The following is a 17,420-nucleotide window of genomic DNA, read 5'->3' as shown; positions in this document are numbered from 1 at the left end:
TAAGTAGACTATAAAAGGAACTATTATTTTTAATTTCCATTCTTTTGTGTGTTTTTCATCATAGTACAGTACTCTGTCCTTCAGCATTTTTAAATTTATATAGAAGTATAGTTCTAATACATTAATAGAGCAACATACTGTCACCCATAGGGTCTGGATCACCGCTACATATTTCCATTTTACATCAGTGTAACTCTGTTGAAACCAATGGAGACACTCTGGCATCATATTGGAGTAACACAGTGTTCAGTTGCCCATGTAATCTTTATATGAAAAGGGGAAAAAATGTGCCCTTAAGGTGCTTTTCCATCTATCTAAGTACTTGTATTGCCCCATAACCACTGAATCTGGGCTCAAGGGTTTTGTCTTGTGAAGACTTCTGTGTTCATATCCGGTTCAGTTATTAGCCAGTCTTGGTGCTGAATTGTTTGTTTTAGGTTGGCCAGTATTGCAGTAACAGAAGTCTGAACCAATGACCATAGTGCCATTACCTTAGCCAGGCAAATTTTAATAAATCCGTGACAAAAGCCACATTTTTTATTGCAGTACAGGGGAATGTATCTTAATTTACACTTCCTGCCAGATTGCTCTATTTTAGTAAATTGACATTAAGAACATAAGGATGGCCATACTGGGTCAGACCAATGGTCCATTTAGCCCAGTATTCTGTCTTCTGACAGTGGCCAAGGCCAGGTGCTTCAGAGGGAATGAACAGAACAGGTAATCATCAAGTGATCCCTCCCGTCGCCCATTCTTAGGCTGCCAAAGTGAGAGTCATCCTGGTCAATGATTCTAGGAAACTAGTTGTATTAGACAGTGTCCTTGCTTGTGCTACTTATTTTCCAAGACTTTAGAAGGGTGATTTGATGGGACATAAAAAAAAGCGTGTGAAGGGGGGAGGAAGGTAGTCAACAGAATCTTTTTGGTGGTTTGACGTTCCCCTTTGCAATCTGGACTGGTGTATAACTGTGTCACTCCAATCCCTCACTCCTGGGCACTGCCTGGCACCTGCGCTGTATGCACAGCCCCCTGCAAGCAAGTGGTCCCTGACGTAGTGAATGAGTGCTTCTGGCTAGCCACTTGTGGAATTATGCTATAGAATGACCCAGCAGATACCCCCAGATGCAATCCTAGGAACTGCCGTTTTACAGAGTTCAGTACTGCCCACTGGACTCTGCAAGCTCATGGTCCATCAATGTATCAAAGAAATTGATATACACCAGTTCTGTCACGCTAAATGAAGTCTCTACACACACCCGAAGCACATGCACTGCTCTAGGTAAAACAAACAAGTAAGTTTATTAAGTACAGAAAGATTTGAAGTGATTATAAAACAGAGGAATATAGGTCAGGTTTGATCAGGAAGAAATAAAATCGCATTCTAAACTAAACTTAAGACTTCAGTAGCCTTACAGTGTTTAGGTGGTTCTCACCACAGGCTGGTTGGTCAGCCTCCAACCAGGCTCTCCCCCTGTGGGTAGTCCTGATGTTTTCTTGTAGATGGATTGCAAGAGAGAGCTCTTGGGAGCAAAATGTCTCCCCTATTTCAAATGTCTCTGTGCCCCCCTCTAGGGCCTCATGATCCCCCCCCTTCAGGGTCAGGTGACCTACATTATTCCTGCCTAGTCTTCTCCATGTCCAGAGACAAGGATCATCACCCTATCAGATGCTTAGGCCAGTCCATTGTCCCTGGAAGAATTGGGCGGTTTTATGCATGCCTTAGCGAGGCATGAATTACCTTCCTGCCTTTAGTGTTTACCTGGATCTGCCTCAAGCCATGTGAGACACACGTTTGGGAATATTAAAGAGCAGAACCTCATAACCACACAGATGACACTGCAAGAAACATACTACCGTAACAATACTGTTCAGTATGCCACGAGCATTCCAAAAACATCTGATATGACATACTTTGCATTAAGCAATACACAGTTCCACTATAAGGGTGAAATAAGAATGATACACAGTCACATCGTAAGGGTGTATATGGGGTGCAGTGTGTCACAGGTGGTCCCTCACCACGAAGAAAATTTGTTAAGAAGAACCCTTAATCAATACAATTGTTTGCAAAAAAGACCATTTTCGGTCTGAAAATGAGAGTCAGGATTTCTCAGTGGAAAGGGACAGAGGGAAGAGCCCTGGATCTAAGGTACATCAGGGCCAATTTCTGCAGTACGACAAAGGAAACTGCATCTTATTTTACTACAATTTTGCCTGTTTCCTTATTGGACTCGGCAGTATAATTTAAAAGTTGCATCCCGGTAACTTTATAATCAGCAACAGAGATGCTCTGTTAAGAATACTTGCCTTTGCGGGGAGGGACGTTTCTTGCTGTACCTGGAATTCTACAAAGACAGGACCTGCTCCTACGCCCATTGAAGTCAATGGCAAAATTCTTAGTGGCTTCAGTGGTGCAGGATCAGGCACATAGTGCCCTCTGCAGTTCTAATCATACCCCAGCAAGAATTATAATCATGTTTTTGTTCTTAGATCATGATAGGTGAAAAATAGCCCAGGTTTTGGATGCTGCTGTGCACCATATATGCAGAGGGGTTTGCTAGAAATTTTATTTTAATGAAGTTTGAGAATTTACCATTTATCTTCAGTGTGAAGTGCAAATCTACATGTTTAAAGCAAGGCACTGAATTTCCTCTTCCTCCCCAATCCATGCATGTTCATTTCAATGCATCTTAAAAAATTAGTTTAATCTTTCTTGTCCGTATATCTGTGTAGCGCCACACCCTTAGATTTTGTTGCCTTCAAATTGAAATCTTCAGTTATGAAAATTTTCATCTCTTCTTCCTGCGTTCCAACTCTATCTGAAATGTTAACAATGCACTGATTTATAATTGGTATGTTGCTGAACACGTTGATGTAAAAAAAATTTAAATCCCACACAGTGCGACTATGTGAACGTTCCAACCACGGTGTTCACTCCATTGGAATACGGAGCCTGTGGATTCTCAGAAGAGACAGCATTGGAGAAGTTTGGGGAGGAAAATATTGAGGTAAACTGTTCATTTCTGCTTTCTGTAATGAAAAGAAAGTTTATGTGAATTAAATTTTAACTTCCTTCCCTCTCTCTGATGGAGGGTACGTCCACCCAGCAACGAGATACCCGCAGCTGGCCTGTGCCAGCCGACTCAGCCTCGTAGGGCTCAAGCTATGGGGCTGTTTCATAGCTGTGTAGACTGCTAGGCTCTGGCTGGAGCCTGGGCTCTAGGACCTTGTAAGGTGGGAGGGTCCCGGAGCTTGGGCTCCAGCCCAAGTCCAGAAGTCTATACAGCTATGAAACAGCCCTGTGAACCCGAGTCGGCCGGCATGGGCCAGCCACAGGTTTTTCTTTGCTGTGTAGACATACCCTTAAAGGCAATAGGATCCTAAGAACATTTTTGTGCCTTTGGTTAGACTCTAATACCTGGTGTAAACATTAGTCTGCAATTCTGGTAAACCTAGCTGCAGACCTATTCTCTTGTTGGCAAAAGGGGTTTGTGCATTAAATGCTTGTAAAAATTCAGTCTTCGTCTCTAGAGATAATTAGGGGATCAATTAGTGGAGGAGTGTTGAAAGGCAATAAATGGTTTTTAGTGCCAAAGCTGAATTATTTTTGTAATCACAAAGTATGGCAATGTACTCCTCTGCCATGGTTATTATTCCTGTTAGGCACTTTGGGCTTATCTACACAAACACTTAGCTCATGGCAGGCTGGGATGTAAATCCACTTTACGCTAGCCTGCCACCCACTGTCAATGTGGATCCTGCTACCATGCACTAATAGTTCCCTAGTGCCCTTTGATCTACCTCTGTTTGAAATGGCAGCAGGCTATGTACGGGCACTTCAGTGTAGCAGGCTGGTCATAGGTAAATTTACACCCCATCTTGCCACAAATTAAATGTTTGTCTAGACAAGCACTAAGGCCCTGATCGTACAAACACACATACTTAATTTTGCTCGTGTGAGTAGTCCCACTGAATTCAAAGAGATTACCCATGGGATTGAAATTGAACATGTGTAAGAATTCGTAGGATCAGGCCCTAAAACAGTAGAATATTCTAAAGACCACAGGGTAGAAAAAAGAAAAAAAAAAACCTTTGCAAGAAGCTGGCAGTGAACAGTGTCTTCTCACTGATGTCACTTTGGGAGCAAGGCTTGGGTGAATGATTATGTAAGGTCTGGTTCATAAATCGACAAACTTTTACTAGAGTAAAGCTAAGAGGCTGTTTGTTTTGGGGTTTTTTTTAAAGAGGGCTGTGTTGAAAAAGAATATGATATGATTTGACACACACAGCCATTTTTTTAAGGAGTCTTAACTGGCCACTGGAAGAGGGCTAAAATTCTAATTTGTGCGCACACCTTCAGTCTGTGTTCAAAAAGTACCGAAATCTTGTGGACCCTTAGCTGAGAAAAATGCACTTGCAGTTTTAGTAGTCTTTTTTGAAAATTTGCTCCACGGAGGCAAAAAAAAAAAAAAAATCCATGTCATTTGTGATCTGACTGAATTGTAATTTGGATAATTACAATTTCCTTAGTGCTTCAGTTGCACCTGTATTCTCCTTTGCTTTGTACTCTAAACTTTCAATGGTGGTCTTGAGCTGCCTTTTACCCCTGAGATGGCTAAATTTCAATGTTGGGTGACATCTTTCTATATATGTAGTTTATAAAGTGCCTTAGAACCCTACTTATGTGAAACACGTTAAACTAGCTTTCTCCTGGTTTGTTGAGAGGCATATGTTCAGTTTTTCTCAGTCGGCTGCAGCTAATTGAAAACTCTTCTCATCTAATAATTCATTTACGGTTAGCTGATGGTAGAGCTGTACTGCTCCATGGGGAGCTCCAGGAGGGATAGTGCCTTACAAGACACAACCACTCCCAGAGCTTCAGGGCAGACAGGGAAACCTGATCCCCTCTTAGAACTCAGCCAGCAGTGCAGGCTGTTGTAGAGGAGGGACAGGATCATGGCCCACTCACCTCCCACCCTTCCTGATTCAGGTTGATGTGTAGGCCAAGTGAGTTTGGAAGGCGCATTCCCCAAGCACAGGACTATATATTCCTTTCCGTTGTACCTGGTGTGCCTCCCCTGATAACCTTTGTTAGGAAATCTTGCATCTGTATGGCTTAAAGTATTCCAAATTTTGTGCGCTTGGATAATTGTTAATTAAAATAATCCTATTAGTAAATGATTTATGCTTGCATTGCACCACAGTTTGTACTCCTTTTTAAGAGCCATAAGGGTGGGAATTGCAAAAGTGCCCGTTGTCACCTTAACTCTGTTCCCACTGGGGTCAGTGGCAGAACTCCCCATTGGCTTCTATGGGTGCAGAGTTAGTCCAATGCTGAGCACTTTTGAAAATCCTACTCTGGTACTGTAAACTTATAAAACGTGTTTAATGTCCTTATTATATTTCTAGGTTTACCATAGTTATTTCTGGCCACTGGAGTGGACTGTCCCATCTAGAGACAACAACAAATGCTATGCAAAGATAATCTGCAATATTCAAGATAATGTAAGTGCATTTTTTTCCTCATGGGAAAACAGGAACCGGCTGGTTGTTTTAGGGGCGACAGTCAAAGGGAGAAATAAGTAGAGTTCTCTTTCCCAGTTGTTAAAAAAGAAATATTCTTCAGTTTGTCACTAATCTACTTCTTGTATTTTATTAAACATGTCTAATAATAAATACCAAATGTTTATGATTATAGAAAAATGGCCCTTTAACAGATAGTATGACTGGCATTTGTACCTATCAGTTTTCCATGAGGATAAAAAAATAAATAAATTGGTGGTTACCACTAGAAATGTTCATTACATTTCAGAAGTAGATAAATAAACTAATAGTAATGCTATTTATTTCTTACATTTAAAAAAAAATCTTCCTGTTCTTCCTTTAGGAAATGCATCTCCCTTAAATCAAGGTCAGCCAGAATTTAATCAAATTTCATCTCCTTACAAAACCATGGGTTAGCTAGGGATGATTATAACAGGATTTATCTGTCTTGCCTTCACAAATCTTATTTTAAATGATAATGCTAAGATTAACCTGGCATAATAGGGATAAAGCTACCCCCCTCCACTACTACAGACATCTACAGAATCTGCTAAATCATTAAGTGGATTATAAACCATTTAGAAGAATCCGCATTTCCAGCTGTAAGTGAGCAAGACCTGTTTAATAAGAACTGAGTTGGACTTTAATTATTAACAAGTCTCTCCCTTGCTTTTATCTTTTGCGACTATGACAGTATCTTTGTTACTACATATTGGCACCTAGCAACCCATATTAACAAATGTCTATCAAATCTGTTTGATCTAGCTACTCTCATCCATGTTGTCTAATCTGCCTATGATAATTCTAAGGATCCTACCATACACTTTATGGTGTTTAAATACCTATCTCATTTCTAAAGTGCCCATCATCATAGTATTTTGGCTCCACTTCTTGGAGATCGCCTTTACACCCATGTGGATCCTGTGGTAGAACTGGGACTATACGGTCTGATCCAAAGTCCATTGAAGTAAATGGAAAGACTCCCATTAACTTCAGTGGGCTTTGAATCAGGGCCTTAATTTGTTCACATTTTATTGTCCTGAAAATTGTAAATGAGTTTAAATATCTGTAGGGCTGGAGGTTATCCAGGATGAAATTTCAGTGCGTTAAATATTTACGCTTGTACCTGAAACTCTTTTATTAACACAATGTCATAAAGAAAAGAAAATTGAAAATAGATCTAATTCAGGTTTTACCCATTATCTTGTCCTTGAAATAGCCTCTCGGTAACTAGCAACCCTGGTGCTCACTAATGAGGAAAAATAATCTTAAACTCTAATCACAAAGTCTGTGTCCTGTAATTAGCAGAAGTAGATAGCCTTTGATACCCACCAGGATTGCTAAAAGATGAAAACAAAGGGACGGACAGAACCTTAGCTATCATAAATCAGCATAACTCCATCAAAGTCAATGGAGCTATGGCAATTTACACTGGCTCAGGATGTGGTCTGAAATATTTAATAAAATCAGATTTCTTGTTCTCTCGGTAGTACAGAAAGGGGAGATACTAGAATGTTTCCAGATATTTTTCATTTGGACACTAGCATATGTCAGGGAAGCAGAGTATGCAGTGATAGTTGTTTTCTTGTGAATATCTGTCTTGTCTGTTTCACCAATCACCAGAGATGTTATCTATTGATCATAGTGAAGGCTAAGATTTTGGCATGGGTGTTTTTATGAAAAGTCACAGACAGGACACAGGCAATAAACAATAAAATCACGGAAATGTAGATAGGACAGGCGTTAGGGGATCACAAGCAGGACAATTGCGTGGGGCCCCATGCTCAGGGCTGAATTAATGGAATTTGAAGAAGTCGTGGAGGTCTCATAAAATCATGGAATCCGTGACCTCCCTGCCTGACTCGTAGTCTTAGATGTAGTGCACATTCTGCACCACAAATAGTCTCCTGTTAACCCTGACATCACATCCATGAGCCGGTGTTATGATCTTTTGCACACAATATGTATTACTTGTCAGTGAATATATTTTCCCAGTAGTAACCATTCAATTACATCAATCCAATTAGAAAAGTTAATTAGAATTATTTATAATATTTCTACCATTAAGTGTAACAATGTTCCTTAAATAACTGCTAAACTGGGAGTTTATTGTAAGATTTGTTTTTTATTCAGATGATTCAGAACAAACACATAGTAAATGACCACCTAACACTGGCTCTGATATTGCAAATACTTACACATATGCCTATCTTCACTCAGATGAATAGTCCATTGAAGTCAGTGGAACAACACATCTAACTAAAAGTTAAACACTAACTTTAGTAGTAAGAAAATTTTCAAGATTAATGTGAATAGAATAAATGTGTAAAGCTTCTTGAATGAATTTTCTTTATTTAGGAGCGAGTTATCGGTTTCCATGTGCTTGGGCCAAATGCCGGAGAAGTTACCCAGGGATTTTCAGCAGCCATCAAATGTGGACTGACAAAAGCACAGTTGGACAACACAATAGGAATTCATCCAGTTTGTGCAGAGGTGTGTATGTGATGTCAGAGTTTTCACAGTCTGTTATTGCGTGGTATCGCTAAACAAAAAGAATGCATAAGGCTAGGTTTTCTTATGCAGTGCAGCCACTTTGCATTGCAGTGTCAGATGACATGATCCTAAAGCTGGCACATCTAGCCCTAGGGGAATCACCCCAGATTATGGCATTTTGCTACGGCCAGCAAAGGGGGTCTTCTGATAGAGTAGAGCAGGCACCCCCCTCGTCCCCACTGCCAGCAGATGAAAGGAAAGAGTGACGTAAGAGCTCCCAGACCTGCTGTACTCCCACCAGAAGATCCCCCTTTCTGATCCTCAGCCTTGCAGACTTTAACAGCCATCATAAATCAAAGTAGCTTTAAGATGCTCTAACTCCTTGTACAGGGACCAGTCTAATATAGAGTGTCAGCAGGATCAGGATAGTTCAAGAGTGAACTATAGCTATTTCTACCTTTATCTTCCCCAACTTGCCCTATGTGCATTTTGGCCATAGTGGAGAATCTGTCCCATAATCTTCTATTTTGGTGTCTCAGGAGAAGATGATGGAAATCTTTGAATACTTAGGGTTTATAAAATGAATTTTGATTTCTATACAAAGTTTTTATTTGAATTTTGGATGACCAGGAGTTTCAGATATTAAAGCTTTGCCTGTTTATATAAAGAGTCAGGGTTTTTTTTCCCCTTTGCTTAATTCTTTAACTTTTTAATATCAATGGTCTTTCCTGATGTAGTATTTCTGCTGTCCAAGAGTAGAGAACTCTTCTCACGCTCTGACTCCTGGAAATCTGTACATGAAGGCTTCAAATATTTATTTCTGCTAATTGGTTATCAAGGCTAACATCTCAGGTGGATCTAAATACTTAAAATAGGCTTATAAACTGGTATTCTAGAGTGAGATCAGCTACTGAATGATTTTTCTATTAAATTCTGCCTCTCCAAAGGTTTGGTTTTTTTTTTTCTTTACTCTGCTAATGTGTCTGACTCCAAGTAAAGAAGCACAGAAAGAAGCAAAAGCATTTGCTGGTGTAAATCAGTGATACTCCATTGGAGTGTGCCTGTTTACACCAGTTGAGGATTTCCTATAAGGGCATGCCTATGCGGCACTTAAAAATCTGGTCCATGCCAGCTGACTCGGGCGAAGAAGTTAATTGCAGCGGAGACGTTTGTGCTTGGGCTCCAGAACCTGAGAAACCGGGCTGCAGCCTGATCCTGAATGTCTACGCTGCAATTAAACAGCTCCTTCGTCTGACCTCTGCAAGCCCACGTCAGCTGGCCCAGGCCAGCTGCAGGTGTCTAATTGCAGCGTAGACACACCCTAAGTCATCTTAACTCTTGAATCTCAGTCAGTGGGTCTTGGGTTCTATTGGTGTCCTTATGTGCCTATTTTAGCTACAAGCTGTAATATTATAGAATACCAGAAGTCTGCAAAAGTAGCCACATCCACTTGTCTGTACTATTTGTAAGTTGTGTTTGCAACATAATGCAAGGTAAGCAAGATAACAGCCTTTGTGAAGGTAACAGATTGGCAGATACCTGAATCATTTCAAAGCATCAACAGCAAAAGCTTTACCTTTCTCTGAAACATCACGTTATAATGGTGTTCTTATAAACCCTCAAAGACAGGAAAACAAGTTCTCATTTTATCAGAGGCGCTTTCCTGATCGACGGCTGAGTGGGAGTCTTCACACCTGTGAATTCAAATGGAGTATTAGCATATGCAGTGTGAAGATAGAATGATAATCATAATTTACTTTGGACATCTGAGCTGCTAAAATTGAAAATGAATAGAATGATTAGCTATAACTTGGTGTGGTAATTTCAGCTAATCCTGTTTATTTGGGGAGGACTGCAGGGAGAGAATCGGACATGTAAATTAAAGCCCCAGAGGATTGTGATGATTTTGTAGTGCCAGCTTTCACAACGTTCTTTGCTCCTTTTACTTTATCTCGTCTCTTGTTCAGCCAACAAAAAAATTGAAGGGCAAGGATAGTAGTCTTAGTGCTTTTTTGGTTTTTTCGTTAAAGATTTGTCTAAAAATGGGTTGGCATTTTGTAGGTACTGAATGCACTGGAATGAATAGAGTCATGAATGACCTCAGCATGCTTTCTATGCTATGTATTTGTAAACATGCTAAAGGAAAGGAAATGGGTATCTTTTTCCTGCACAGATGTATCGCATCTGAATTTAGGACCAGATACTGCCACCCTCCGTGACTTCCAGTAGTACCTCACTTCAGAAGCAGTGTTCTGTCAAGTAGAGTGTTGTTCAACATGAGTAAGAGTGGAAGAATTGGGCCCTAATTTATTTGCTTTTATAAATTAGAGCCAGATATGGCTTCTCTTACTTAAGCTGAGTAATAACTCGCTCTGCAAAACAGTCTCTTGAAATAAATGAGACTACTTGCAAAGAGAAGTGCTACTCAGCGTGAGTACAGGTGGGCCTTAATGAGAGCTGATCTTTTTTTAAGAAAGACTGTATTGTAGTGATTGAAATGTTGGTATTTACAATTCAGGCTAATCTTCCTTTAAAAACTAGCATGACTCAGCTAGTTCACTAGTGAATGCTTTCCATTTATTGGATCTATAGCCTTGTCTTCATTTGACATGCTAACAAGCTGTCAATCAAAAAATCACATTTCCAGTAACTCTCAGATGGATCCGAGCTAGTTTGCTTTAGTCAAGAAGCTGCGCAGAGACCACACAGCAGTTAGAGCTGGCCAGTACATGCAGAAGTTGGGGTTAAGACCAAGAAGGGAAAACAGATGAAGCTAGCACATTTTAAGCTTAATTTTCATTTCAAAGTAACTTCAACAATGCAGCGCAATCGAAGTCCACTTGAATTGAAAATGAAGATTTAAGATTCTCATATAGTGTCTGTCTGTGGGCCAGAGCTAGAGAATTAGAAGCCTTATTTCAAATCCAGTATATACTTTAAATATATCCTCTTTCTTTGCAATATACTTTAAAGTAGTTTCCTGCATGTATCTGTATTCCTTATTATTGGGTGGTGTTTTATTTGTGTACAGAAAGAAGCGGATGTGTGTCATTTATTGCTGCTGTTCTCCAAAGGGATGTTAGCAGTCTGTATACAGCAAGGCTTCAGCTTACTGAACTTTAAGGCTTTTAGATCCCTATTAACTGCAGACATTTCAATCTTATTTGCATGGCTGAAATGTGCAGATACTCTATTCTGGTTTCAGTTTATTCTTCCTCAGAGATGACTTTGATGCCAGCTAATTACCTTAGCTTTGAACCATTTAGACAGAAGTGGTTTTGATTTCCTGTCATCCTTCCTGTATTATATGTGTGCAAAACAACACCATTGGTTGCGTAGTAAACCTCAGTTACAAACTGAGGTAATTTGTTGGATTTCACACAATTTATTTTTCTTCTACAATTTCAGTATTTCTTTATTTTACAATTTTACTCTTGAATATCTTTATTTTTAATGCGTGTCATGAAAGTACCAAGAGTCTTCATTTTGTACGCTAGATCTACAAAGGTTTCTTGGCAATTGTCTGGGGGGGGGGGGAAACCTTTAGAAAGTGCATTGAGAATATTTTTCCTAGCAGTTTGTATCTAAGAGAACTATGTTGGAAGAGTTGTACTCATGGATTTTTCATTTTATTTTGATATCATTTGAGCTCCTTCAGTCAAAGACATGATTAAAAAGAGCCTGGTTCTAAAATGTGTGGGGTACCTCCATTGACATAAACTATTATTTTATTTGTATTACAGTTGTTGTGTACGGGGCCCAGTGTGCTAGGAACTGTATTAACACATAGTAAGAGAGAGTTCCTGCCCTACAGATCTTATAGTCTTAATAGATAAGACAGACAAGAGGTGGGAGGAAGGGACAGATACAAGCAGAAGATTGTAAACTGAGGCACGGAGAGGTTAACTTGCTCAAGATCACACAGGAAAAGTGTGTCAGAGTAGGAAATGGATTTCCCAGAGCCTTTTCCTAGTGCCTTCACCACAAGATCATTCTTGTACTTCGACAGGCAAGTTGCTGGGTGAGAATTTCCTCAGTGCAGACACTGTGTTGCGTCACTATAGGTGTCCCTACACTGGCCCTTCCCCATACAAACCTTTGTGCCATGGGCAGTGGTGGTTGAGGCCGTAGTGTACGTTCCTATGGCCATTCTGGCTTAGGTGACCAGATAGCAAGTGTGAAAAATCGGGACGGGGTGGGGGGTAATAGGCACCTCTATAAGACAAAGCCCTGAATATCAGGACTGTCTCTATAAAATAGGGACATCTGGTCACCCTATTGTGTGCTGCCATAATCCCAAGGTATGCTGCCATAATTTAGAGCAACCTCCAGGGAGACACAAAGGTAGCTTAAAGCCATTTTTGTTTTCTCCTTGCCCTGGGCTTCTGGTTGGTGACCAGATAGCAAGTGTGAAAAATCAGGATACTTTTTTGGAGCGGGAGGAAATGGGGGTATAGTTGTGTATACAAGACAAAGTTCCTGATGTCAGGATGTCTGGTCACCATGGCTTCTGGAGACACAGCACAGAATCCCAGTGTGTATGTTGGAATGGTAGCCACGTCTCCTCCACGCTTCTTAAAGCAGGCGTTCCAAGCACTGGATCCTTGTCAACACGAATGCTATAAATCCTAATCCATAATATCTAGAGCTGGAATTGGTTCCAGAATGATATTTGATTAATTTACCACACTTAGATAAATGTGGTACATAGCCACATGACTTTCCTTCAGTCATTTCTTCTTGACCACAAAAAGAAAAACCCGCAGAAGAGTGGTGAAGACGAAGGGTGTGTGTAGCAATGAGGATGTTTAATGTATCTTTGCCATTACAACATACTATTTTGAATAAGAAATGATACGGTGGTAGTAGCATTATTCCTTGTCTATAGCTGAGTGCCATTCTTCTTGGGATTCATTTCAATATACTGAAAACATTCTTCTTTCCTTCCTCTTAGGTATTCACCACGCTGTCAGTGACTAAGCGCTCGGGTGGAGATATCCTTCAGTCTGGCTGCTGAGGTTAATCACCCCCATTGTTGTTGCGTTTGCCAGAGACTGACTTTCATCACCATGGCTGACTCGTGCAAGATAGAAGAAAACATCTCAAAACAAGCTGTCGTCATCTTCAGCAGCAACGGGCACCCCCTTGACCAAAGCATTCCCTTCACTGAATGAGGAAAGCTACCCTGGGATTTGTTAGTCCCTCGTGATGATTGGATGGCAATCGGCAAAACAGTGGGAGGATTTAATATCAAGCTGCTGCATGGCAAAGCACCTACAGGATGCATCCATGAAGTCGCAGCCTAAACCCAGTATTTTCTGGTAGGCAGCGATGGAAGAACTGCTGGCACAGTTTGAGAATAATCTTTTTTCTCCTAATAAATGAAGAGCTTCCTAACTTAAATGTGTTACCACAAGTACTGATAGTTCTATGGTATCTCTATGTACTGCATTATACAACCGTGTGATGGTGACTCTTCCTCAGTGAGCCTGCATATCATCAGATCACAGTAATGCAGCAGGTAAAGTATGTATATAGAGGGGTAATCTTATCTTACATTTGATTCTGAGTCACAAAATACAGATCCTTTAGCCATAAGTAGCAATATCCAGAATAGCAAGTCTTTTTTGGCTTCCAAAAATCCTAAAACCAAATTTGATCCCTCATAGTTTCTTATTCTTGAGACAGATACTTGTTACCATGGTTGCCTCTTGTACTAGCCACTGAGGGAGGAAAATGTTTATCTTGGTAAGGCCTTGTCTACATGGGAAAGCTTTTTTGGGCTATCTTTAGTTTTTTTGGCATAAACTGCCTTCAATCCACACTCAAATGATCCTTTGGGGCATTCTCTAGCATCTTATCCCTCTGTAATTAACCCACTTTGGAAGTGAAATAATTCTGTTTCGGAATGAGTTATACCACTGTAAGGTTGGTGCGGACAAAACCCCATTTCAAAATTGCTATTCACGTCAGGTAGTTCTCCCTCTGCTACCCCACACTACATTACTTCATGTCTGGATTGACTTGTCGAGTTGTGTGTGCACTCTCCGCTAGAGCTAGGTGAAATTTCTTGGCCAAAACATTTTTTTTGGCCAAAAAATGCGTATTTGGGTCTCCCAAAACATTTTGAGAATTCTTGTTGAATTCAAGGAATCGTTTTGGTTGGGGAAAAAAAATTCTGAAAAAATCAAAATGCTTTGTTTCAACATTGTCTGAACAAGATGTTTAAATTTATTTTTATTCAAAATTACTTTGCATTTGGAATTTTACCTCAATTTTATTTAAAAATGTTGGGGGGAAAAAACCCAACTCACATCCTCAAACAACACATTTCATTCAACCTGAAACAATTCCCCTGATTTTATGGTTCAGCCACCAAACTAAAAAAATCACTTATTTGCACAGCCCTACCCTCCACTGTATCTGATATTTAAAGTGTGTGTGTTTGGTAGGGAGGACACACTAGGCTAAGGGAGGGTTGCAGACCTGAAAAAAAAAATTGAAAATCAAGCTGGGGTGCTCCTGAAACACCATTTACCAAAGCTGCTGCTTCCAGATTATGATGGACGCCCGACCCCTCCATACACACACTTTTTCAAACCACTTTAAGCACTGCCTGCATCTTGACTGGATGTCCCTATCTCTATTTAAATACCGTCAGACACACAAGCACATTTGTCTCCAGTTCATGGCAAATTCACAAACCCTGAGTCCATTGCAGCCCCCATGTGGTGGCATCAGGAGATTGAGGAATTCCTGGTCTTACAAGAAGAAGAATACATTCAATCTCATCTTTCCAGTAGTCACTAGAATGCCAGGATTTACCAGCAGCTAGCAGAGCAAATGCAGGAGAAGGGGAATTCACAGGTCACGTGCCGGCGCAGCTCCAAAACCAAGGAGCAGTGGCAGAATTATAAAAACCAAAGTCCCTGGTAATGTCCCCAGCACATGTGCATGCTGTGAGGAGCTGGACTGACGTAACTGCTTGGTTTCATCCTCCTGCCCTAGCAGCATCCATATGTTGTCACGGGGTGGTGATGATCTTCCATCTCCGCCAACACCACCTGCCTATGCAACATACTCATGGAGCACCCTGTGTGTATTTATGGTGGTCAGAATTGCTGTATGCAGCAGCGCTTCCTCTGTGCTGCCTGAGAGCAGTTTGAAAACTTGTTTTTAACTGAAACAGTTTTTGAAAATGGGGTTGGCTAGTAAAAAAACAGGCAAATTATGGGATACAGTGGAAGGAATCAAGGGAGTCTGAGCACGTTCTAGTATTCCGATAGATTCTGGTAGGTATCCCACCATCCAAAACAATAAACAACCCACCGTGTATTGAGTCTAGCAGCAGAACACAGTACCCTGGGACACCTGCCCAGACAGCTTGTGCGCTTATTTAAAAAAAACAAACAACCCACAGTGTAGCATGGACATCGTGATTCACAAAGGAAGTTCCTTAAGCCACTTTAGACCAAGCAGAGTGGAGGCACTCTTTCAGGTTAGTTATATTTATATTGTTATACTAATTTTTTTTTAAAAAAAAAAGCCCATCAATCTTTCCTGTGTAGATAAGGCCTAACACTGTCCTAATTTTCATGTGTGCATTGTTTATATTGGATTAAGAAAATTGTATTTTAAAAAGAGACTGTTTAAGTGGTGTATCAGCCTTGCACTGGGCTTCTGCACAGGGATGAATATCACCATTTTTTATTGAGAAGCTTCTAATAGTGTTGTAAATTATTTTTATAAACTCTTGCATAACTGAAGGATTTTTTTATGCTTTATGCCATATAAAAACAATTTGTATTTTTTTCTGGCCAGTTTATTGCAGCAAATCGAATGTTTACATGAAATGTTATTCATTTTGGAATGAAACTTCATTCCTAAATGAAGAAACTATGGCTTAGCAAGACATACATTTTTAAGACCAGAAAAGGCCACTTTGCTCATAAACCCTTGTGTCATTTATTTCAGTCTTTTGATTTTTTAGTTAGATGTTAGAAATTTTCAGAAAATGTAGGGTTTTTTCCCCCAGTGCATATTAAACATGGACAAATTTTTAAAATGTAAGGAATGAAAAACCAGGGGCCTTTTCACTAAAATTAGGAACATTTCTGTTCCTAATGCTCCAGATGTCACATATATAAGACTTCAGAAAAAAAAGTGAATACAATTTCACAAGGCTATGTAGGTCCTCAAACTCAAACATTTAAGCACATGGGGAACTACTTAATATGTGTCGCCTCCCTGAAAATAGACTTTTAAGTATATATGTAAATTACATATGTACGCAAGCATTTGCAGGATTGGGCCATAGAATATAAATCCTCCTTCAGCTGACTAATGTGCTAAATAATAAATTTTGGTGTACGTTTTCAAAGCTGCTGATTTTTATATTTTCAATAGGACAACTGAACTGTGAAAACAGTACTTTCTCCAGATTTTTCTCTCCAATATTATTTTATATTGTGGGTCTATGCATGGTGAAAGAGGCATATAATTTATGAAGGCATCATATAAGGCTATGTTAAAGACCAAAACAAAGTCCTTTGAATTCATATCAAATTAAATGTACATTTTATTATGAAATCTTTGGAAATATACTAGAATATGTAATAAATTAAACAATATTTATATTCCGCTCATGTCCTGCTTTTTATTATATTAGTCATGAACATTTTTGGATCTCTTAAATGAATACAAGCCAAATTCCTTTGAAGGTATTTCATATAAAAATGTAGAGAATCAGCATTTTGTGAGGTTTCAAAAAGTGCTTAATTAACAGGCTTTGTTATCTGATGAGATTCAAATTTTTACTGTTTAATTCTCTTACACTTATCTTTACCCATCCTGGTGTGACCTGTTAGGACAATCCTAACTGGTATATGACCATGGTATTCAGAGAGATCTGCTGATGGGGATACCTCAGTCTTTCAGATCAAAATACTACAGTTTTTTTCCATAATCTGAAGGCTGTTCTTTTGGGGCTAAATTGTCAGCTGTCCTGTGGCCCCTTTTAATTCCCTGTGCAGATTGACACATCTTCTGGGGTGAGAAGCTGCTGCGGCAGGCAGAGCAACTAACTCGCTCACACATATGGCCAAGGAGTGGACAAGCAAGAGTGGAGAATTGGTAGAGTATTGGCTTCACACTGCCATGCACCAGCCAGCACAACTGGACTGGTGAAGAGGGAATGCAGGTGTTACCAGGTGTAGTGCTGGTGCACTTCTCTCATAAAACAAGGAATAAGCAAGGACCCTCCGGTAGCTGGGCTACACACTGCCCCTTATGAAGGGCTTTGGATAACTCCAAATCACAGTCAGCTGGAAGTTTAGCAATTGCAGATAGCTATTGTCTGAGTAGAACACTATTCTTGGAGTGCT

General features: G+C 40.0%; 1 protein-coding gene across 3 annotated transcripts in view; it reads left to right on the top strand.

The window, feature by feature from the left end:
• Positions 1–16,676, top strand: part of TXNRD1 (thioredoxin reductase 1) — a 56,287-nt gene extending 39,611 nt beyond the window's left edge. For 2 of the 3 annotated variants that reach the window (XM_067536066.1, XM_067536065.1), the window contains exons 14-17: positions 2,901–3,008; positions 5,410–5,505; positions 7,903–8,037; positions 12,992–16,676. In XM_067536066.1, the coding sequence (XP_067392167.1) occupies positions 2,901–3,008; positions 5,410–5,505; positions 7,903–8,037; positions 12,992–13,054 (402 nt within the window). In that variant the 3' untranslated portion in view covers positions 13,055–16,676. Of the gene's footprint in view, positions 1–2,900; positions 3,009–5,409; positions 5,506–7,902; positions 8,038–10,210; positions 10,340–12,991 lie in introns of those variants that run through there. The other variant, XM_067536067.1, reaches the window with a different exon arrangement.
• The last annotated feature ends 744 nt before the right edge of the window (positions 16,677–17,420 follow it).

Source organism: Emydura macquarii, unplaced genomic scaffold (genome assembly GCF_026122565.2).
Source record: "Emydura macquarii macquarii isolate MOO-44397 ecotype Brisbane River unplaced genomic scaffold, CSIRO-AGI_Emac_v2 contig_3530, whole genome shotgun sequence".
Taxonomy (NCBI): domain Eukaryota; kingdom Metazoa; phylum Chordata; order Testudines; family Chelidae; genus Emydura; species Emydura macquarii.
This window is presented reverse-complemented; position numbering and strand designations above follow the sequence as displayed.